The following is a 25,204-nucleotide window of genomic DNA, read 5'->3' on the forward strand; positions in this document are numbered from 1 at the left end:
CTTGCACAGAACCACAAAAAAGAAAGCAAATGACAAAAATTAAATCACTACATCACTAACTAAGCCTACATGGCTGAGGAGACGCTTGCCTCCACCTCACTGTCCAACAGGTCGTCGTCCGAGTCAAAGTTTATGTCCGCCAGAACTGACTCACCCTCGTCAGCATGGCTCTCTGCCTCTTCGCCAGCCACCGGCACCAGGTCGAGTTCTTCTTCGGGCTCCTTTTCTGGGATGAACTCCTCAGGTTCAGTTTCAACCGGTTCTATTTCATCCTGATCCGCCATCTGTTGATCAAGAACCTCCACAGGTTCGCCGTCCCCCACTTGCGCTCCGTCCATGTCAAGGTCATAATCCAAGGCCGCCTCATCATATTGGAGCATCATATTGATACTTATGCCATAATTTTACCAGTACCCATGCCAATTTGTATTCGACACGTTTGATATTTGAAAAATAAAAACGGAAATTAATATAATTTTACAAGTACCCATGCCAATTTGTATTCGACACGTTTGTACCTCTATTGGAGCATCATATTGATACTTATGCCATAATTTTTTATTATAAGACATATTTTTTTTATACTTATGGCATCTATTAATATTATAAGAAATATTTTTTCTGTTAAAAGTCAATTAATAAAGTTTATCCGCATGGATTCATTTTGAGTGACCTGATTAGGGCTGCAAACTAATCGAACCAAATCGAACTTACTCCAGTTTGAATTTGGTTTGAATTAATTTCGAATCAAATTTTTTATGAACTCAATTTCAAATTTTTTACAAACTTTTTTTACAGCAAGGTAAAGTGATCGTAGTCGCCGAAAGCGAGATGTGAAAATCATATAGGATTTTAGAACTAAGAGCGAGGATTACGACTTACGAGTTATGACTTATGGCTGGACGGCTTTATGTTTTAACTTTGAAGTCATTAGCGGAAATTAACGGTTCACGTTACTTTGAGATTCGAACTAGAATAGTTCGTGAACCTATTTCGAACAAACCAGATCCAGTTTGAATTTAATTTGAATGAATTTCGATCTATTTCAATTCGAATTTTTTACGAACCTTATTGATGCACCAAAAGTGTATGCACAAAGTTTCAGTACAATGATGTACTTTTTAAACCTTTAACACACGTTTGAGTTAAATTGCAAGTGCACAATTCTATCAAAGTAGTATTTGAGGTGTCGAACCGCAGGGAGTACGATAAAAACTTAGTTTAAACTTTAGTAATAAATTTCAGAAAATAAAATAAAGTAAAGTGCAATAAAAGTAAATTGGGGGGGTTTTGTTCTAACAATTCCTAAGGTTGGGTTCAATACCCAAAAGAAAGGAATTTGAAACAATAATTGTAAATAAAAGTAAAAGAAAGGAATTTATTTGCTTTCAAGATTTAAAGATCTAGGGGTCTTCGGTCTACAATCCCTTGCTAACTCTATCTATTCGGTATTTGTTTGAATTCATGTATGATTTGATGAGGTTTCTAACCTAAAGTGTTAAAAAGGGTCACGGTCGTGAATTAATAACGTGCCTAGATAATTTCGGACTTCACGGTCGTTCTTCACCCTAGTTATCTAGATCCATTAAGCTCTTGTTAGCCTATATTGACTAATTACTTAATCAATATAGGTGTCCTAAGTAGGGGTTTGACTTCACGGTCGTTCTTCACCAAACCCTAACCCTTAATTTCTATAGTTCCGGTTATAGGTATCAAAGTACGGTCGCTTCTAACCTAAAACCTAAGATATTTGTGTTCATAATTTGGTACTCTCCTCTCATCCTAACTTCTTTGGATCTTTTGCTTAACAAACCAATTCCAAAGCGGGACTACAGCGATTTCAAGTACTAAACTATGTAATCAACACAAATGATAAATCACAGAAATTAACAATCAAATCCCATAAAACAATCATAATAGAAACAAATAACCGAATAAAATAGAATCAAACAAGTTCATGCATTGACCTAAACCCCTAGAGAGAGAACTACTCCCTCATGGAGAGATCCATTACAAAAATTGGCAAAGTAAGAAGAAATGAAATAAAGGAAGTAATTACACCCTTTGACAAATCAAAAACCTCTATCTTGCCGACTTCTTGCTCAGGAAACCCTTCTTCTCCTTGCTTGAAAGCTTTCATTTTCTCCAGAATTTATCGCTAAGTATTGAGTATAGAGAGAGAATGAAAGAGGAAGAGATGATGTGAGAGATGCTGTGTGTGATGAGGATAGATGGATAAACCCCCTCTTTTATAGCCAAGGATCATGCCCAATTAAGATGCTAGGAAGTGGAGGTAGTGGGTCTTATATTTGGATTGTTTTCCAGGATTGTATTGTCCACATTTGGCTGTAAAAACGTGTCCATCATGCGCCAAAAATAGAAACGCTGTCCAAAAACGTGTATTTCTGGCTGTCTGCGAGTTTAGTGCATCCAACTGACTCCAAATTTCCTTTTTTAGTTTCTCATGCTGTAGATCTTCTTCCTAGCTTTCCAAAAAGTGGTCGCAATCCTAAATCGGAGTTACGAGTCAAAAGTTATGGCTATTTTAAGATCAGACTCCAGTTATGCGTTATGCTACAGTGCGGACCAGACCACCCGCACTGCTACAGTACCATCCGCACTGCGTCTTCACCATCTGCTACAGTGCTACAGTGCGTCCGCACTGCTACAGTATCATCCGCACTAGGATCCGCAGTGCGTCTGAACCACCCGCACTGCGGTTGCATCGAGATCCGCACTAGGCTCGGACTTTTCCTGTGCGACTAGAGTGCGGCTGCATCGCGATCCGTGCGTCCGCATCGATATCCGTGCATCCGCACGGATTTTGATGTATAGCTTATTATATCTTTTTAAAATTGGCGCGCGTCCAGAAATCCATCTAAGTACTTATTTTGGCCATATCACAAACCGTGTGTCCGCAATGAGCAGTTTCCTTCGGTTTTCTTCATTTTTCTTCATTTCCTACAAATGAAAACCAAAAAAACGCAGTAACTTTATCCAAGGTGTATTATATTCACTTTATATTCAAAATACAAGATATTTGGTGTTATTTCGTAATAAAAATCAGATCGAATATGTATATAATTTAGACCTATCACTTATTTCAAATCAAACTCGAATTGAATCACGAACTATGAATTTTTTGTTCAGCCCTAGTCGTGATGAATGAGAGATGAAATTGAGCCTTTATCTGCTGTACATGCAGAGAATATGGTATATATATCACATGCATATATCATATAAGGTATAAATTAATTCTCCTTCAATTTGAAAAACTTTTCCCATTCAATACAGAAATATAATTCATTTTCAAACCCTGATGATACATTTGGAGGTAATAGCGCGAATTAAGAAAAAAAAATTGTACACCTTATTATTTGACATGGGAGCATATCACCTGCCCCCTGGGGTGCAGGATTTTCCTGCCCCCTCAGTCACTGTGGGGTGGGGTCGGATTTAGGGTGGGTGGGGCCGGGTTTAGGGTTTAGAGTTTAGGAGGCCCACTAACAGTGACTCTGAGAGCAGGAAATTCCTGCCCCCAGGGGGGCAGGAGATTCGATCCCATTTGACATACCTTTAACATGATCATAGATATTAACTATTCTGAAAGGGTACTAACTAATTTTGAACAATATATGGTATCAAATAATTGATCTTCAATATTTTTAATCTTCTAAGCCTCTTTCAAGTTTAAAAAAAAAAATCTTCTTATATTCTCACAAAAAAAAAGTATTTGTTAAATCTCTCAAATTTTAATTTTAATCTTTAAATATATTTTAAGAAAGGATGAACATAAGAAACTCTACAAATACTCATATTGGAGTAAAATTGAAGTTTGGGGATCAAACCAAAAAAATAATAATGATGATGAGAGTTCAGAAATGCGTCAACATTAGTCTCTCTCTCTCTCTCTCTCTCTCTCTCTCTCTCTCTCTCTCATACTCAAAACCTAGCTAGACATATACTTCTTCTAATAAGAACTCCTCTCGGGTCGTCGTCACTGTCACTTCTTCTTTAATTAATAACCAAATCTACCTTTTCTCAATTATCTTCCCAATATATGTTTCCTTCTCCCTTGGAAATGATGAATCGATTTCCTTAATTATGGCAAGACATTTTGGGTCTCTAACTTGCCTGTCAAAGACATCCCTCCTGATACCAGATTACAGAGAATATTTAGTTATTTACATTCGTGCTTTCCTAAGAAGATAAAATATTTAATATTAGTTTTGACAAATAGGAATTTGGTGTAACGTGCCATTTAATTAATATATAGCTCTCTTTGGTAATTGTTCTTTTATTTTTCCGAAATGTCACATTAGTACAATCCTCAAGCTTACAATCCATGCTGTGATAACTGATATATTACTTGGTAAATGCACAACCAACTAACATGAAAATATCACCGACATATGCATGCATCATGCACGCGTATACATTTGATTAGCTCTAATGGTACACTAGCGCACAGTTAAATCAATAAATGGCAGGTCACAATCTCATCCATAACATTTACTACATACAAGGGGGCCGCATGTTGCCTGTTCTTCCGATCTCTTCACATGCCATTGCCTCTCTTTGCTCAGAGCACATAGCAGTCATTATTATGTGGTTAGTCTGTAAGGTTCTACTACTAATTACTCTCCTTCTCCTTTATGTGTATTAATGCAGTTACTAGAGCTACAAGCTAGTGTACAAAAAGAGAATGAAGTCTCTAGCTACAGAAAAAGAATCATTTATGCCATAACGTGTAGTGTATGAGAGAGAGAGAGAAGAGAGAGAGAGAAAGAGAATCGTTTACTATTAATGCTCTAGCCTGTCTTTCTCGATCGGTAGCCAAGTGTTTTAAATGCCATCCCCACACCTCAATCTCCTTTAAAAGTGCTGCTACCATATTCCCATCTCCTTGCCTCTTTCTTTCTCTCTCTTTCTCTGATGCAATCACCATTACACTTCCAGAGTTCACCTTCAGTTTGTCTCGGAGTGAAAAGCCAATGAAATAGGAACTGTGATGTTGGCCCGGTTCACTCAGATGCTAATCAATTAACAACAGTGAACTTTGAGTGCTTTATTGATTAAGATTTGAGAACCAGGTAGGTTTCTGATTGAGCCGTGCCAATATCTTAGTGCTCTTTCATCATCATATTTGCTTCTCATGGAATGGTCCTAGCTAGTCTGTAACTATCACAGGGTATATATATATATATGTGAAATGCAATATTATAGGTACATCACATACATATAAATAATTTGGTTCCTCTATTTTTTATTTCTTTCTTTTATTAACATCTTTTTTTACCTTTTGATCAAATCTATAAGGTAAGGCTGTGCATGGTGTTTAGCTGATAAGAGTACGTTGTCTCATGCTAAACTTATGTTTGACTCATTTTAATAAGAAGGGAAGGATGGTTGTTGCATGAATGCTGTACTTTACCGCATTTTGACTTTGGTATATTTGTCCACTAGTTCAGTACTTTCAAGTTTCAAGGTAAATGTATAAAGTACTTTAGCTCTTTTTCTAACAAATCTCAATTTTGTATATAGATATTTAATTAGATATGGCGTATCAATACAAATTACAAAACACACACACACACACACACACAACTGAAAGATTTCAATTTCAAGTTAATATCATCCAAATTTAAATAATATTAGAGCTAGTGCTTAATAGGTAACTTAAGAAAGTATGGAAAAATAACATACAGAGATTATAAATTATATATATAATTATTTCAGAGAACCCCAAGGAATTAAACAGACTGATATTTTCTTTTTATCTGTTGCTAATTAAGATCTTAGTTATATTACTACAACTCATGCATCCTAGCTATAACATTGACTGAAGTACTTTTAGTTTGAAATTACAGAGAAACTTTTGTTACCTACCGGCTATTTATTTTTTATTTTTTTTTTTAAATGCTTGGTAGAGACTCTACCGACGTGGTTGGGACCGGGGATTAATTATTGAGCTTTAGGTAAGGAAAAATTAATGGTCCAAGTTAGCCCTTTGGTTTAATTGAGTTGGTTCAACCAAGAGTATTTTAATTTCGCATAATATCTCATTCATGTGATCTTTCCTTGTATCAACCGATTTGATGTACCATTTTTTTTAACTCTAATAGTTGGCGAAAACCTACTAAGAAATTATATTTGAACAAAAATTAGGCAGTGCAACTGTGTGTTTTTTACAATGAAAAAACAAAATTAAAGACAAAATTAAGACAAAAAAAACTCAAATAAGAAATAGAGTTTGCAAACGAATCAAAAAGGAACCCTAATTAATTATATTTGACAAAAGGTATTCCATCTCTGTGCTTCCGATCTGTTTCTTCACTCCTTCCATAATTCCAAGAAGGTTGCTCACAGTTTAAACATGTATTTAATGGGAGTTAGCGTTTAATGCGTAGCCAATGATCAAGCATGATCTTTCGTTCTGGCACATTATGAAATAAACAGTTAAACACAGTAGTTCATACATTGTTTCATACTGTGTACGTATATAAAGGTTCAGTAAGGGAACATTTGGTTTACAGAGGTTATGAGGAGCAAAAGACATTGCTGTGTATTTGTGAGGCAATACCTTGTTAAAATAGTGATTGTTGCAGGCCTTTGCAAAGGAATATCTTCATCTTGAAATTGTCTTCATATATATTCCTTTTTTTTTTGAGATAAAGATGAGGGATTGAAAAAAAGCAAAATGGAACCTGGTTTGTATAATTTCTCATTTGTGGTTGATCAGTTTGTCTACCAAAAATGCTTTTTTCCTTCAATTTTTTTTTAATATTCATCTCAATTTTTTCCATGAATCTGTTTTGTTTTACAAACAATTAGAACACCAATTATCTATAGAAAATACCTCTAGAACACCAAACCTATTCAAAGAATCAGTCTATATAGAAGACACCAGCATTAAATTTCTTCATTTAAGTTAATGAAGGAGAAACTTTAATCTTCAGCTGGCTTGAACTTCTTTGAAAGACTGGACATGTTTTTGTATATTTCCACTAAAATGTTTTTTTTGTGTTGGTTGCATATTAACTTTAATCTAAAGTAGTAAAATGATAAAATATTATTAGTGGATGTATAGATTTTGCAGGTCAATTGTTTAGATTTTGCAGGTCAATTGTTTAGATTTTTTTAGGATCATCTTGGTTTATGCAACTCATAAAATTGGTATTGTATGAGTTAATATATCATTATTTATTGAGTGTTCTTAGGACTTTAGGTTATAAAAGAATATGGTCAAGTTAAATGCAAGGAAGATTGTGTCATTTCTGGGTATGTGTTAAAGACGATGAGAAGAGGTGGTATATATGAAGCTGCCATGAATATACGAAATCATAATCATACAGCTAGTAGTGAGTGTGGTTGTTCTTTGAACTATTGTAAGAAAACTGATAGCCACTATCGGTTATTTCAAAAAAAAGAATATACGAAATCATAAGATAAGCGTTGAGAAGTTGTGTGCGAGAGTAGAACTCACAAAATACATAATCAATCTTGTTGTGTCAGGCTTATATGGCAAGAGGAAGAGATACAAAATCACAATTTAGGAGTAGCTAGCATTGATTTTGTAAGCAACAAGGAGCAAAGATGTTGCTAATTTATGGAGCCAAAGAAGAAGCGATATGAAAAGGTGGACAGCACGGCTATGATCTGCTATATACAATATTTCAAGATGATATTTTTCCTATATGTAAATTGGCAAAGCTGTGATAAAAAAATTTAAATCAATAAGCTGTCTTCGGTATCAAGTGACAAATTGCAATGAATAATCCTGGCAGCTCCTGCCACGGAATTTCAAAAAAAAAAAAAAAAACAAATTGCAATGAATGATCAAGATATTAAAATGCACACCACCAACACAAAAATGAGAAAATTAGACTTAATTAGTTTCCAAAATAAAGTTTAAAGAGGCGCTTTGTTAGATACTAAACCTCATTATTTTTCAAATTAATGGTCAAGGTGTATTGGTGAATGTATTTAGTCTTCTTAGCTGGGTTGCACCAATCATGAATCCTTGGCATTCATATGAAATTATAGTTATAAAGTGTGCTTAATTAGGTAATTAATTATGTCTCTAGAAGAATTGACATCCTCCCATGTACCTGACTGGACCTGACCGAAAAGGATGGTCCAGATTTACTCTCAGTTCAGATTTTTAAATTGGCAAGAATCTTAAAGCACAAATAATACTTACCCCTACGTCATTCCGAGTAATCACCGGCTAAAAGTAAATCTGGGTTGTCCTTTCGTCAGGTTCAGTCAAGTACATGAACATAGATTAAAAACTATAACTGTCTAATATATCTTCTTTAAATTTCAGATGTCTCTATCTTATTTTTTTTCTTTTAATTATAAATCTACCATCTTAATTTGCATGCTTTTTCAATCTATTTTAACCTAATCTTCCGGTGAGATGGACTGAAAGTTGTGCTAATTAAATATTTCAAACAATTTCAGAGAGGAATTGTACTAGTAATGCTGTGTGTGTGATAAAAAAATGCTTATTTTAGTAATGATACAATCTTTTGGCTTGATAGATGGTTTGGAGAATGTGCTCTATATTGTTCATTTTCTCAACTCTTTAGAATAGTTTCTGAGCATTACATTTCTGTTTTTGAGGATCCGTCTGTAGAAGACCGTGGAAGGAGGATGGCATTATTTATTTGTAGTACGAGAAGCGTATATTAAGGAAAAATATAAGAGTACGTATAATATAGTTAACAAAAAAAAATAGTACAAAAGAATATAAGAGAAATTATTATTGACAATGTCTTTTGTGCATTTGATTTGGTCACTTGGATTTGTACCAGGCAATTCATATTTGTTATCAGGTTTCGGAAAGGCTGGAGGAGATATTGGTTACCAGTTTGGTAACAAAAGATACTCAGGTAGGGGTGTCAATGGTACCTTTTTAGCTGTTTATCTGACCTGTATTGTATTCGATAAGGCGGGTATGGGTAAAGTTTTTTTTTTCGTTAGTTTATTGGATATGGGTATGGAAGAGAATTTTTTTTTCGTTAACCAAATAGATAAGGGTATGGATAATAACTATTTCGTACGTACCCGTTACCCTATAAGGTAATTATAAAATCTAAATATATATTCAATTCAATTTCCAACCTACCTAAATATATATTTGTGTTTTCGAATTTTCTTCCTTTATAAAAAACAATTTTGTTGGAATTGATTGCACATTTTTTTTTATTAGAAATGCAATTACATATGTGTAAAATGAATGAGTTTTTGATGTTTAATTTGTAAAATATAATAAAACTAATTATTATATTAGGATTATTCGTTATTCACCCAGCTGCTACAGTTTTCTTACTCGATAATATTAACGGGTAAGAGTAGGGTAGGATAAAGTCAATTTAAATTGGGTATGGATAGAGCATGGGGATGAAAATATCTCCACCTAACCCGTACCGTACCCATTGAAACCCCTATCTGGTGGGACAATGCATTGTTGTCGAATTGCAAGGCTAGCTGAATAAGGATCCTCTTCGTCTACCAAGCAAGCAGATTTAGTAGTTTTTGCACTAATTGGTTTTGCTTAATTTATTTGGTGAAGTATAAAAAAGCATGGACGTTTTATTCTGACAGTGCAGAAAAATTATATACACTATATATTGTGTTAGTTTCTGTTGTAGGTAGGGGCCTATTAATTCTGAGATATATCATGTCTAATTAATAGTCTTTTTGTTCAGATCGATATTACTTAATTTTGTGTTTGATATATAACTGATAAGTGAAGCTTGTACACATAAAATGAAGTACATATATTTAATCGTTTAACGTATAATTAGTGTCTGCTAGTAACAAAGTAGGGGCCTGTTTGGCTGCTAGGCGGGAATGGAAATAGACTTGGATTCGGATTCAATTTGAATGGCCGAAACACTATTTGCGTGGCAGAAAAGAAAAATCACTCTGAGTCAAATTTTTTCCCCACGGGTACAGTGATAGCCGAACAGGCCCTAGATGAAGCAATTAATATATGCTTTATAAAAATGATCAAGTTTTTAAAGATTTTTACATATGTTACATTATCAATATTCCCATCGATCCGATAGATTTTATTCTCTTTCTTCTTATATATATAATGATTGGATGGCTCATATTTAACCATGCTGTTTCTTCTTTATTAAATAATCAACATTTCTTTTGTTAGAATAATTTTATATGATTAATGGTGCATGTTTTATTTTTAATCCAGATGATCGACCTGATCTCCTATAAATAGAAAAATTGGCAATATTTTATCATTTACACACTATAATTTTCAAGTGCTAATACTTTTATTTCCTCATAAAATAATATCACGCTAATATTTTCAACATCCTACTTAATTATCTGACTTTGCTCCTATTTGTTTTGATAATTGGAAACAAGTGATCCTTGACATTTTTTTGAGAAAAATTATAATGAGAATTTTTCCATTTAATCCACATTTTGAATTTTCAAAAGCAACTTTGCCATTTCATCTACTTGCTGACTAAAGGAAAATTCATTTAGATTTTTTTTTTTCTTGTAGGAACAGCTAGTCTATATTTTATTTTCTTGAAGTCAGCTACTCTACATATATTATATATTTCTTGAAATTAATAAGCTAGCGTAAATATTTTGTTTTGATGCAACCTGAACCTCTGTTGAATATATATTTTTTATCCATGCTGGTGTGGTGCCGTACCAGTACATCAGGACATAAACGGCAGAAGCTCATTCATTCTTTGCTCTAGTCAACCAACCAGCAATATAAAAAGCTTTGGCAGCTTTTCTTAAAGTAACCAACAAACCCTAAAATAAAATTCTCTACTCCAATCACTTGTTCTCGAGCAAGTACTAGCAATTGAAGCCAAAACAGCAGAGAGAGAGAGAGAGATGCACGAAATGGTACGTACCTCTAGAAGTGGAGATAATCCGAGGCTTGAATGCAATTTAAGAGGGAGAGAGAAAGAGATTCGTTGAGTAGTTGGAAGGGAAGTAATTAGTCATGTTGCATTTAAATGAGGGACAGGTAGACGTCAAAACCAAAGGCATTTGAGCGCAAATTGTCAGTCCCTTTGTTTTGTGTTGTGTTTCTTTTTGAAATACGTAGAGATGCTCATCGGTTTTTATATCGTCAGACAAAGATTCCCTTATTCACTGCTCTTTTCTGATCCAACCCCATGCCTTCATTTAATTCACCACCTCTTCCTTCCATTCTCCATCTTTGTCTTGATTTGTCTTTTCTTGATTTTACCACCCTGCTCAGTAGCTAGGTAGGTCAACATTAACCTTCCTTAATTTTCACTTTCTTATTTTTTTTTTTTACACCACCAATAAATCATACAAATATATGCAGGATTCAAATCAACTGAAATCCGAGATCATTAACAAGAACTCTGAAATCTCTGGAATCCGAATCTAACCGTTGAACTGTTTCAAGATGCATGCACTGAAAAACCAACTGTTCCAAAATACGTGCACAGAAAAAGTTGGACCACAAATTCGAAATTTCAGAAATTTTAGAAGTATTGTTTATAAATCACAGATTTCAGCTGATTTGAATCCATATATGCATGGTCCGCACAGTAAAATTTTAATTAATGGTTACGTATCCTCTATTTAGGTACAATTCACTACAATTACAATTTCAAGTGGAAGTTTTTTTAAAAGAGGAGGGTTCAAATGCCTCCATCATGCCTCCATCTCTCTCCATCATTTTCAAAGTTCAAACAGTCGATCCGAACCGCTCAACCTAACCTCCATACTAAAATATGTTTGGAGACCAAATTTTATATTTTTAGGAATTTTTTTACTATTTTTTTAGATAGGTACAAAAATACTGTTTTTAGATGGTTCAGATTTACTGATTTTGTACCTATCTAAAAAATAGTAAAAAAATTCCTAAAAATATAAAATTTGGTCTCCAAACATATTTTAGTATGGATGTTAGGTTGAGCGGTTCGGATCGACTGTTTGAACTTTGAAAATGATGGAGAGAGATGGAGGCATGATGGAGACACAAAAACATGGATGCATTTGAACCCTCCTCTTTTTAAAAAGAATTCCATGTGGAAGTTAGAAAGAAACTATTTAATTGGCAATAATATTAATTGCAGTGTGTGCGCGTGTGAAGAAAATCGTAGCATTTTCATTTTGTTTTCTTTGAAAATAAACCTGTATATATTGCAAAAGTATGTATGTGGCTTTAGGTTCTAAAAAATATTATGTTTATATAATGTTTATTATTAATTTTCTTTCTGATGTGTGTTTTGTAAGTGGTACAGTACAGGATGCATGCTAAGTTGTTCGAATTATATGTTCAGTGTTTGCTTCACCATATCGAAAAGCTTTCATTAATTTGTTAACCCTTGTACAGCTACTAAATTGTGCGAGCAATTTTTCCCCCTTACCTTTTTTTTTTTTTTTTCTGAAAATATTCGCTGAAGCTACGAAGTCGTGAGGGAGAATCGAACTCTCGACCTTTGGGTAAACAATAATCCTAAAACTTATCTCCTAGTCAATTGTGCTACCTCCCCTTTCTCAAAAAAAAAAAATTTAAGTCACAGCGTGATTGGATACGTCACAGCACGACAAGGTATAACATGTGTGTTAGCTACGTAAAGTGACAATCTTTCAGAAAAAAATTAACACAACATGATACACAAATTGACATGTTCATAATACACGACAACACGTGACCAAATTAACACAACTATAGGTGACCAAAACAACAAAAATTATATGTCATTATTTGTTTCAATTTAAAGTTACTTGTGCACACAAGTTCTATTTTTAAATAATATTTATTTATTTTAGGACTATTTACAATTTTTCTAATTTTTTCTTCCTTAAACATCAAATTCAGAAGAAGAAGAAGAAGAAAATAATTAACGTGATCAAGCGTGACTACACATTATCAAATATGATTAAAGGTAATCAAATGTGACTATTTGTATGTCATGATTTGACATGACACATAAAAATTTAACTTAATCACCACATATTAAGTACAAAATATTACTCAAGTCACGATATGACATGTCACAAATTTACAATTCTAAATTAACCCTATAACGGTAGGGAAAAAAATACAGTGTCGATCTGAAGATTTCTACAGCTTGTTAGGTTTGTTTCTTCGTTTATCCTATCAGATCGTGTCTTGAATTTTATTATTGCGGAAAAAAAAACATAAATAATTTACTTTACCATAAATCGGCCTGTATTTTGAAAAGAGTTCGGCCGGCTTACATTAATTAGTGGGACCAACGTCAGCGGAAACATATTCAGAAGAATCCGACTAGATTAGTGTCATAAAACATAAAATTTTAAATTTATTGTATAGATTTTAAACAATTAATTAAAACTATTCAATCTGATTTACTTTATGAGTAATGTGTTTATATTTAAAAAAAAATAAAAAGTATGAGTTATTTTAGTATTAAATTAAGCAGTTGAAAATGTTGAAAAATGAATGTATTAAAATTAACTTAAAATCTCTCACATTTGACCGCTTTGCTTGATACAAAATAAATTTAAAAAATTATAAATTTTGCATATAAACGCACAACTAATGAAGTATTTGAATTCACCATTTAATGTCAATTAGATATATTTTAGAATTGATGTTATATAGATTGAAATGACACTAATGTCATACTAGCCAGACTAGGCATACACAGACAGATATATAATATTCACAAAACTGATCGAAAATTTTCATTTTAGTCGCTTAAAAACGGAACCGATCCATATACAGAACTGATTCATATAGGGTGTGTTTGGATGAACACTTGGGTTAGTGAGCTAACTCAAATTTGAGATAGTGAGCTAACTCAATTTTTAATTGAATTAGTATAATAGCATGCTAATCCACAAAAGACAAACAAATAATAGTCCCTTTTTGCTAATCCAAACACATCCAAACGTAAAATAGTAATTCGGAATAGTAACTAGCCCGTATTAGCACTATTCTTTGCCTCATCTAAACGCACCCATAGAGTTCAAATCAACCTTTCTATCTTTACTGAACTATACATGCTGATACGAAATTAAATAAAAATTTTCCAGTTCATTAACATCTGGACTGTCTCCTTGCCCCTAAAAATAAAGGCATTCTTTGGTTAGTGAAAAGAAGGTGCTACAATGAGCCTAACAAGAAAAGGATGGCAAGGAGATAGAGCCTGCCTTTCCTGTAATCAAGATGAGACAGTAGAGCATCTATTATTTCTTCTTGTATTGAGATTATATGGTTAGCAAATTTATGTTAACTTTACTTTAATTGTGCTACAATTGATTATTTATGGCTTATTGAAAGTTCTTCTGTATAAAATTTCTGGCATTGAATAGACAATAAAAGATGAAATGCTGTAGACTATTTGGGAATCGAAATAGAGGCTGATTTCAGATAATAGATGTAAAAATAGCAAGAGTTCGGATAAAAAAATATTATATATCAGGACTATCAGCGATTTAATAACACCCGTCGCAAAATATTAATTAGGTACTAAGAATGCTGAGATGCCAGGGTGACTTCATTGTGTTTTTCCAAGCAATGCAGAAGCTTTACCAGTCCAAGTAGCTTTTTTGATGCAACTGGTACAGACGCAGGTACATAGGTACCAGATTGAAAATCTCACTTTCCTGTGGAAGACATGGTTTCAGCTGAAACTTCTTGCAGATAGTGATCTTTGTACCATTGCTTTATGTTTCGAGATGTTTTGGTCAGTTTATTTTAGGTTGTTCTTGATCAATTTTGGGTATTTAGAAGGAGAGCTTTCCCTGCTGCCTATCAGCAGACTTGATCCATTTTCTTTTCTTCATTTTTAAGTCAGTGAATTGGAATTCCTGACAATTTCACAGAAAAAAAAAAGAAGTTAAATGGGTACTCAATTTTTTCCAAAACTGCCCTCCAAAAAGCCAGCTGAAGATATTATTGATTTCAATCCAAACTCTTCTAGAACTTTTCTATCTCCACAAGTTTAAATGAAACTCATGAAACAGTGATTGCATCCTATCGGTTGCTAAACTGATGAAAGAGTCAGCTTATATATCAATATAGGAGCTAGAAAAAATTTCAAACAACTAAATAAAAGGATATAATAAGCTATGTTTCTCCTGTATGTTAATTTTGAGTAACATATAGTGAAATTTTCAGAAACGCCCCTCAGTATCAATAATTGTAACAAGACTCTACTTTTGGAACAATCACAGAGCCCGCTTATATCGTTAAACATAACAAAAAGAGTTCGTCATAAGTCACTTTATAATTTACATATGAAATTTGAATAAATAGTATGCTATTTTCATAACATAATTGCTGGCATTACAACATGAAGTACTTAAGTAATATATAAGACTAATGGGATAAAAGGTAAGCTTATGTTAGTACCATCTTTTCATTTACTCTAAGCAAGAAGGTATTTCCTGCAATTAATGAAGATATTTTATTCTTGTTGAGCCTTTATAGAAAATTTGCAAATATTTGAAATAATATATAACTATTGATGAATGAATGGTTACTATATCCCTTGAGAAACAAAAAGTAGATAAATAAATAAATAGAAAGCAGACTGCCAGACTCTATTACAACCCCACAAACAATGAAAAGACATGCCTAAATAAACCATACCCAAATAGCATGATTTATACTATTTTATTGCAATATCTGGCTGTAACCATGCCCAAATAGAAAGACATCACCGTAATTGAAGTTTATGGCTCCGGTAGGACACAGGTTTCCTATACTGGAACACTGCCCTGTTCACTGCATATTGTTGACACTGTTGGAACAAAAGATCATGAAATTTAAATATTTTTCATAAGAGACCAGAAGATTGAAGAACTATATTTGTCGGCAATGAAAAGAAATTTTCTCTCGAGAAACGAACTTGAAATATTATAATTGGATTTGCTGATTCACCTCAAGGAAATATCAAGTTAAACATGCCTGAATGAATAAATTAGGACTCCCTATTAAGCTCTACCTGTAATAGAGTACAGGAGCCAGCTTCAATAATACCAGGATTTCATAATACTAATGTTTATTCACCTCCACCGGAAGGTACAATGGAAATAGATTGTTTGATCAATTCTGTTTCTCGAAAGCTAACCTAAAGAATTTGCATATGTATAATTGTAGCATCTCCTATCAAATGATGTATATAAAATGGGATTACTTACAGAGATTGATGAAATGAAGATTCAGCCATTCTTGTATAATTTCACCAAATTAAATTCAAAAGTCAAATTATAAGTCAACAAAAATCTATACCATCAATTTGAACTACCGGTACCCTACCAAAAGAAAAGAAAAGACAAAAAAAGAGAAATCTTATTTCTTTTGTAGCAAATCTTGGGCCTGGTAAAATAGGTGTTGACAACAAGAATTAGTAATAATTCTTTTAATCTTGTGGCTTTTCCATTTTCTTGCTGTCTTGTCAATTAAGGATAAATTGAGGCTAAATTCAGGGAAATTGCACCTGAATGAGTTTGATTAAGGGAATAAAGCACAACAAGAAATTATTGGATAATTTCTTCAAAGTTGGATAGGATATACAATTCATTAGTCTTCAATTGGTTTTGTCACCATTGGTTCTCAAGTACTATATTCCCCCAATAGATTTTTTTTTTTTTTTGAAAGGTTGGTAGAAGCCCAATAGATATTATTGATACTGAAAAGTAATCAAACCTGTCATTAAACTCCACTGCCATGACAATCAGGAAAATACTCACCATAAATTTTGCAAAGTTGAAGCCAGGAACAAGCCACTAAACATGTAAAATATAATTATTTTTGAAATTTTTAAAAGTTGCATAGATATATGCTAAAAAATAACCCAACTCCAACCATTATGATATCCTAATTGGAATACTGTACTGATCAGTCCAGTACCAATAAGCAGAGTACCTTCGGAAACAAAACCAGCTTGGGTACCAGTAAAATCTCAATTTCTTTCCTTTTTGTTTAGGTAGCTTATGTGATGAATTTAAAGATTATAACAAGTTAACAACAAGAATTTGAATATAATTTACCGAAACACAAGATTAGAGTTGAACTAATTTGGGCAAAACTTAGCTGCTTCTCGCTAATTCAAAAACATTAACCACTTCATATCAAAACTTGATCAAAACAGCAGCAGTATGTAATATACAGTTATATTATTCAGTTCAATTAATTATAATTCTAGCTCAGAAACTATCTAGTAGATTATCTACAAACAAAGCAAAGATCCAGAAATCCATAAACATCACAACCTATACACACAATTCGACCAAATCTAAGCAAACACCCAAAACAACAACACGACTAAAATCTCGATCATTCCTATCATATTCATCAAATTCAAGCCACCCACGCCACTAACCTAAAAATTGAAGCGAAGATCAACATTTCCCGTGCTTGTGCCAGCAGAGAAGCATCACGACGCATCTCTTTAAGATGTAAAACCTCGATTTCTGCTCCTTGATCGCAGCACAGCATCCCCTCCTTTCTCCGCTATTTTGATTTCGCCTCTGACTTGAGCCGGATTGACCCATCTAGGCATGAACTCTCCAATCTATACGATTCTCTGGATTGTAGAGCTGCAAAGCACCTGCTTTTTTTTTCCTTTTTTTTTTTAGCAATTGGCATCACATACATGGAGAATTGGAAATGAAAAGACAAGCGGGTGCTTAGTTGGATTTCTAGAAGATGTTTAGTTTCAAGCTTTCTAACTTGTGTTCTCTATCACAGGCGAACGAATTCATATCACGTATCAAAATATTTCATCCGGACCGTCTCATTAAAATCTGCACGAATACTAAAAGGCATATGTGCATTCTAGCTCGGACCAAATTGGTCCGAATTTAAAAATAAATATTATGTTATGATATATGAACTTCCACCTACAGTTGACAAATGAATTATTCGAGTTTGGTTCAGTGAGATAAAAAATTCATGATTCCGGAATAATTCGGGAATGATTCGGAATTATTTGGATCAGAGATCTCAGTCATGTAAGAGAGCAAAAAAAAATATTTTAGAAAAAATTGGAAAAAATCGTGAATAATTAGTAAAATTCGGAAAAAAATCGTAAAATTCATGAATTATTCGGATTTAATTTGGTCAACCAAATAATTCAGCGTTGGGTTCGACATCACAAAAAAAAAAATTATTCGAGTTTAATTCGCAAATAATTTGCGACTCCTGTGACTATGCAGCTAACAGCCTTTGTTTGGATTTTGGAAGGAGCGAATCAGGCGATCCTATCATACGGATTTGTATCAAAATTTATATAAATCAAATACGTATGAATTTGATATAGATCGGATAACTATGACTAAGTTTTAAATAGAATTTAATTTGATATTTATCGAACTGCCTCCCACTCCTCGAAGGAGACATGTGAGGCGTTCTGGGAATCTGGGGCACTTGACCCGTCTCATTATTATCTAGTTTAGTTAAATTGACATTTGTTTACTTTTTGAATTCAAAATTATATAACTATTTAATATTTATATAAAAAAAGATTATTCGAATTTCGAATATCTCACGAAAGTGGCATTGTGAATCATCTAAATAAAAAAATCGAATGAAAAAAAAAGAAAAAAACCAACCTATGATCGAGTAGCAAAAGCAACACTCTCTATGTAAAACTTGACCTGCTACTCAACAAAGAAAAAAGATCAAACGGAAAAAGATATATCAAATCTTTTTTATTTAGAAATATGAAGTTACCAAAAACAAATTTTAATTTTAAGAAACAAAAACTTCGCTAAGATTGTCGAAGAATTTTTTTTTATTATCAAAGTCCAGGGACTACAAATGATTCATTTTGTTTGTTTCGACCGAATTAACTTTATTTTAGATAAAAAAATATGGTTATTAATTTTTCTATTCGGTTTAGTTTAAAAATTATAATTTTTATATTAATTAGATTTAGCTTAATTAATCGAACTAAAGTTTTACAAGTAATTCGATTGATAGATTTATTCAGTCGATTTAGTTTATATTAATTATTAAACAACCAAATAACAATTTAGTTGGATAAAGTTTAATTTGATTGAAACAGAATTAGAAACATTCGGCCAACAAAAAAATAATCTGCAAAGTTATTTGATTTTACAAACATTATAAATCTGCAAAGTTTAATTTAAGATTACACACGTTTTCTTTCCTGTTAATTCTTTTCCGTATCATACATTATAAAGCTGGCAATACATCCACTTTAAAAGAATTATTAGCTCTCAGAAATAATCAACTTGCTAAATGTTCAGATTAAGCCTATTCTGACCTGATTTTAGCGTTAATAATACTTGCTTTAGCTATAACCCAACCAGAATATATAAGCTACAGATGAAATTATGTCTTGAATATCTATACCATCTGAAATTACAGCAAAGTATATTTGTCAGAATTTGAAAAGCAACAACAGCACGATACACTGCAAAACAGCTACCACAGATTACACCAATAAAGATATGTATGCTTGCGGCTAGAAGGAACACGAGACACAAGTCTTTCAATTAAGCAAGCAAACAGTATGTCAGAGAATGAGCCAAATGGGAAAAAAAATAATCGTCCATACAGATTATATATACATTTAAATACCAATCTAAATTTCAATTGTTTTATTAGCCCTTTTACATCGCACTTGTCACTCAGTAAGTATATATCAATTGGATTCCCTATACTTCAGAAGATATCTACTGAACTGCTAAGCTAAACTGTCCATGGAAAAAGCTTTCAATATAGACAATATCAGTACAAGACTAGCAAGGTGATCACCAGAAACATAGGCTATAACATTAAGACAAAAAAACATACTTTCGTAACCTATATCACTGAAGATGCTACCTGTCATTCAAAGGAAAAAAAAAATGTAAGCAAATTTATCGTAAAAAATATGGTAATAGTAAATCCAAAGAAGAAAGATATATACCAACCATTCATATTAGTGAGATGCAAGAGCTGGTGCTTATCACTGGTACAATTGAAGCAAATCATGGGTTTTCTCTGGAGTTGCTCTCTCAATAAATTAATTATAGGGCTCTTGAGGAAAAAAAAAAAAAAGACTCAAGAATTAGGCTTTTGCTTGACCAAAGGAAACCCTTTCAGTAACTTGATGAGCTCAAACATCCTCACATTATGCCCCGAGTAAAGGCAAACTTGTAATGGAGTTAATCCGTCCTGAAAGTTCATCAGTGACTAAAATTTCAGTAGCAAGTTTTCATCAAAAAAAGTTCAGTCACAAAGGAATGGTGTGGTTTGCCAATCATAAGTTTCTCGATATTTTGTTTAGAAAAGGACATTAGGAAAGCAGCCAATTCCCACATACTTAAAAATATGTAATCCAAACTTTAATAGGTTCACGATTATATTTTTAAGAGAATAACTTCTCCTATGCAAGTGTTGATGTTTTCCTTCTGTTATTCAAATGTGAAACCTCTGATCTAAACCCAAATATGTTTGATCGACAAGAGAAATTGACTGTCTCAACCGAAATCCAAACCAATTTTGTCCATATAACAATATTATATGACAAGAATCATAAATCTCAACGACATGAGTCCTGAACAACCCGACCTGGAACCCAAAACGATCTAGACCTACAATCTCACCTAAAACAAGCTGTGACAAGAAACTGACCGAGACCTAAAATTGGTTTGACCAGCATTGGACCTTAATCTTCCCTTTGCCACCCTAAAAAGCTAGTTTCTTTCTATGATCATAGAATGCACATCCACTGGGTAAAATAAACATGAATAAAACAGCATGGACAGCTTACATTATTTTTTATTGACCGATCAGCTCCTTTTATTAGCAAAAGTTTTACGATATCTGTTCTTTGGGCCTGTACTGCAAGATGTAATGGAGTCCAACCATCCTAAAATTTCAGTTTATAATGATGTCAGTAAGAGAGAAGACAGAGAAGGGGGTTGGAGGGAGGGGAGAGAGTTATTGACGTACATTATCAGAAAGATTGATGTCAACATTGTATAGCAAAATAATTTTTATAGCCTCACTTGATGCAGTATGTACTGCATAATGCATAAGTGTAGCTCCATCCTGTAAAACAAGTCAAAAGCTAATTGAGAATATTTCATTTAGGAATTAAGAGGATCTATCAACTTATTAACATCTTCGTGTAACTTTGCTTAGCATGAAAAGCTGAAATAAATCTAAGCATAAAGCTGACAATTCTACAATAAAACGCAAGTTTTGTCAGAAAAAAAAAGAGTAAACTGCAAAAGCAAAGTTCATGTAAAGTATATGTACTGAAATAACAATTCATGTAGCATGATTGGTTTCACAATAGAGATACTCACATTATCACGGACAAATGGATTTGTGGAGTTTCTCAAGAGATAGTTCATGATTGCCTGCTTTTTACCAAGTATGGCCCTATGAATTGCTGTTAAACCATCCTGCAACAAATTTGGATATCTTGTGATTGACAAAACCAAGTGATGGACTAATTAATTGAAAGCAATAATTTTACTGATATTCTGATAATGTTGTATATTTAAAACGAGTAATAAAAACTCGCACTCAACTCATTTGTATTCATTAACTTATTACTCCTAGAGGTACATTCAATTAAACAAAAAAAGGAGAACCAAATAAAATCTCTCATGTTTTTTAATAAAAAATGAACACATTAAATATGAGAAATTACAAAAGTAATTTACCTTATCAGCAACATTAATATCGACAATGTGCTTAAGAAGTCTATCTAAAAGATGAAACTCTCCTGATGCAGCAAGAATGTGCAACGGCAACCATTTTCTCTAATTACAAAAAGAAAGAGAATTAAGATATAAGGAAAAAGAAAACAACAAGAAAATAATTAATTTACTATTGTTCTAATTTTAACATGTTACAGAGGAAAGAAAACAAACTTACCGAACCAGCAAATCTAAGGTCAGGTTTTCGTCTGTTCAAAAAAGCTCTCTCCTCGTATGAGATCAGTTTCCGTCGACCTAATAATTAAAAAAAAAAAAAAAACAAGGTACTGTAATAAACACTTTCATTTAGAATGTTAACAAATAACAAACACATTAATTTTGTGGTAACTAATTTAACAGAAAAAAAAAATGCAAATTGTGCAAATAAAAATATATTCAGTAAATGAGTTGGCTAGAAAAAATACATCAGAAGATTGTTATTTCCAACTACCAAGATCACCCTTGTGTTTGAGTTCTCAATACGACATTTGAAAGATGGATCGATTTCAACACTCGTAGACTAAAAGGAAGTCTAGAAAAGCACTGGTGCAGATGTCCATTTATCTACACTAGTAATGATACTGTACTGTGGTATATTCCAGTTCAGGTCAAAATAGCAGTCAGAACACCATATTAATGCAACAGTCAGATAGTACAATGTTATATTAAAACTCCTAGTTCAAAAAAAATATTTTGGGTTGACTCTGCTGTCTAATATTGATGGCTGATTGAGGCTTAATTAAGCCTTAGATTAATTAGTTCTGAATCAGTCTCATAGTGGTTCCGTTACAGTTGTAAATTTTGGTTCTGAAAAGGATAAGGAAGGAAATTAATTACCTCCTGGATTCTTTTCGTCATCTTGGTCAACTGGTACATACTTGCGGCTGTTAAAGAAACCTGAAATATCATCCAAAGTCCCACCTTCTATCTCTAACCTAGGATTTTTTGGTGCCACTCTGGATCCAGGCTCAGGCGGGACCATCACCTCAATTTTCTCAGGGGCAAATTCCTTTGGCTCATCAGGAACCATGGGCTTAAGCTGAGCCAATTTCTTTTCTCTATAAGCCCTGTACTTGACCAGGGAGAAAAGGGGAAAACTCACATTTTGTTTTAAATATTGATGCAGTAATTCCTTTTTGTTTTAACACAGATTTCTCAATTTCATTCTAACAACACAATATTTTGATGCGAGCATCTGAGACAACAATCTACAGATATTTCAATTCATGGTAATATTATAAATGTTGATTGAACAACACATGGTCACGTTGGTTTGGGTGTAAGAGAATCCAATACTTGGAGCCATCCCAACTTATAAAAACCAGGGGTGGATTGGAATTTAACATCCTTACCTATACTGCTCTATATCTGGCAATGGGACCGGCTTTCGCCTCTCTATACGACTCCCGAATTGCAGGTCGTACGCAATTTTGCGCTTCTCTTTCTTCGTCAGGTTGATCTCCTCAACAGCTTGCTTCCACTTGTCTGGCACCAGCTCCTGCGGCTCTGGCTCTGACAAGGCCGGCTTCTTCTTTCTTTGGCCAATCGAATGCTCGATTCCATTGGGCTCCAAGACAGCAGAAGAATCGCCAGGGTGTTCAAATGCACCTTCTTCAAAGACAAGGCAATCTCCGATGATAACATCATCATCTTCCTCTGGGAGAGGATTACGTTGGAATGGTGGGGGTTTAGGGTTTTGGGAGGGGATGGAAAAGGGATAAGGGAAGGAGGGGAAGGAGGAGGAGAGACGGAGAACGGGAAGGAAGGGAGGGGAGGGAGAGGTGGTGCGGCGGTAGGAAGGGAAGAGGGGGGCGGGAGAGGAGAAGGTTTGGATTAGAGGCATGTTTTGCTCTAGCCTCTAGTTTCCGGACAGGGAAGAGGTTCCCAAGTTCACATCCATACACTCCGGTATTCAAATCACCTGAGGTAACATAATATTTGAGTTTAGATCTGGACCGTTGGATTTTCTTTGGGCATTCCACATCGGGCAGGATTTATCCGGATTCTGATCGGACAGTCAATATCAAAAATCAAATATTATGTTACCTCTGGGATTTAGACTTGTGTTCGTGGGAGTACGAACTGCTAAGGGTGTGCTTCAATTGGGGTTACATGGAGAGAGAAGAAGGAAAAAACACTGTGTGGAGGGTAACACGTACTGATTTTTTTTAATTAAACATTGTGTGGAGGGTAACATTGTGTGAAGAAGCGGAAGTTGGTTATTTGCAACAATTTCTCTTCTCCCCCTCCCCTTCCAAATCGGAGTGTAAAGATTACTGTTCGGATTGAACTCCTTTCTTCTCCTTCCATTAATGAGGGTTTTCACTCTCAATTGCGGAGCACATCCTAAGCATCAGTGAATCGAGTCAGAATCCTCTGCATTACCTCACCGTTTGAGTTTTAATCCCAACCGTCCAATCAGGATCCAAGCCAATCCGGCCCAAAAATGTATTGCACAGGTCTCTTTAAGAATCGTATTAGAGCATCTACATCCCTAAAACTCAACAGGATTTTTAAATAACTATTAACTACTTTTTAGAAATTATGGTCTCTAAAGTTTCTAACTCTCACATTCCTGAAACTCATTTTAGAGTTTCTATTAAGCCACGTCAGCAACAAATTAAAAATGAGAAACAATTTGAGTCAATCATTTGGCCAACATAAAGTTTATAAACAGTTTCTTAATAAGAAACTTTCCTGCATTGTTTCTAAATAAGAAACTCCCACATCCCTGAAACTGTATTAGAAACTGTCACGTCAGATTAGAGTTTCAGGGATGTAGATGCTCTTAGTATAGCAAACGGACCGGATTCGAAATCAAACGATGAGGTAGCTTAGATTATATGAATTCCAGTTTATCGGCCCGCTGTGTGATACTTTGCCTTCTTAATTTGGAGTTGTCCATTCCATCAGACGGTTCCAATATTTCTCACATGACCAATTTCAATCAATAAACTACTTTATAGTTTATAATTTTATATACAGGATACTAACTCCGGAAGCTGAGAGTTTCACAATAATATTAAAAAGGCTTTTTAATACTCTCGATGCATATAAAAATCGAATATAATATAAGAGGAGGGATCAAGTTACAACACTTGAAAGTTACAACAAAGTTACAACATCATTTTTTTTCATTTTCAAAGTCCAAATCGTCGATCCAAACCGTTAGATATTCAATCTATATTAAAATGTGCTTCCAGACCAAATTTTACATTTTTTGAAATTTTTTTGCTATTTATTAAGATGGGTACAAAATTGCTGTTTTTTAATGGTGCAGAATTTTAATAAAAACAGCGATTTTGTACCCATCTTAATAAATAGCAAAAAAATTTCAAAAAATGTAAAATTTGGTCTGCAAGCACATTTTAATATAGATTGAATATCTAACGGTTTGGATCGACGATTTGGACTTTGAAAATGAAAAAAAATGATGTTGTAACTTTGTTGTAACTTTCAAGTGTTGTAACTTGATCCCTCCTCATAATATAATCAAAGTTTTAAA

General features: G+C 33.6%; 1 protein-coding gene across 2 annotated transcripts; it reads right to left on the reverse strand.

Moving 5' to 3' along the window:
- Positions 1-19,523: 19,523 nt before the first annotated feature.
- AKRP (ankyrin repeat protein) lies at positions 19,524-23,747 on the reverse strand. 2 transcript variants are annotated; one of them, XM_078299479.1, is made up of 9 exons: positions 23,052-23,747; positions 22,537-22,766; positions 21,878-21,954; positions 21,664-21,762; positions 21,301-21,399; positions 20,942-21,040; positions 20,760-20,858; positions 19,918-20,161; positions 19,524-19,828 (listed from the first exon to the last, which is right to left on the reverse strand). In XM_078299479.1, the coding sequence occupies exons 1-8, from the start codon at positions 23,540-23,542 to the stop codon at positions 20,048-20,050; spliced, it is 1,308 nt and encodes a 435-aa protein (XP_078155605.1). In that variant the 5' UTR covers positions 23,543-23,747; the 3' UTR covers positions 19,524-19,828; positions 19,918-20,047. The 2 variants fall into 2 exon arrangements, with proteins under 2 accessions (XP_078155605.1, XP_078155606.1); XM_078299480.1 differs by having other exon boundaries at positions 19,914-20,161.
- Positions 23,748-25,204: the final 1,457 nt, after the last annotated feature.

This window comes from Carex rostrata, chromosome 3 (assembly GCF_964058835.1).
Source record: "Carex rostrata chromosome 3, lpCarRost1.2, whole genome shotgun sequence".
Lineage (NCBI taxonomy): Eukaryota > Viridiplantae > Streptophyta > Magnoliopsida > Poales > Cyperaceae > Carex > Carex rostrata.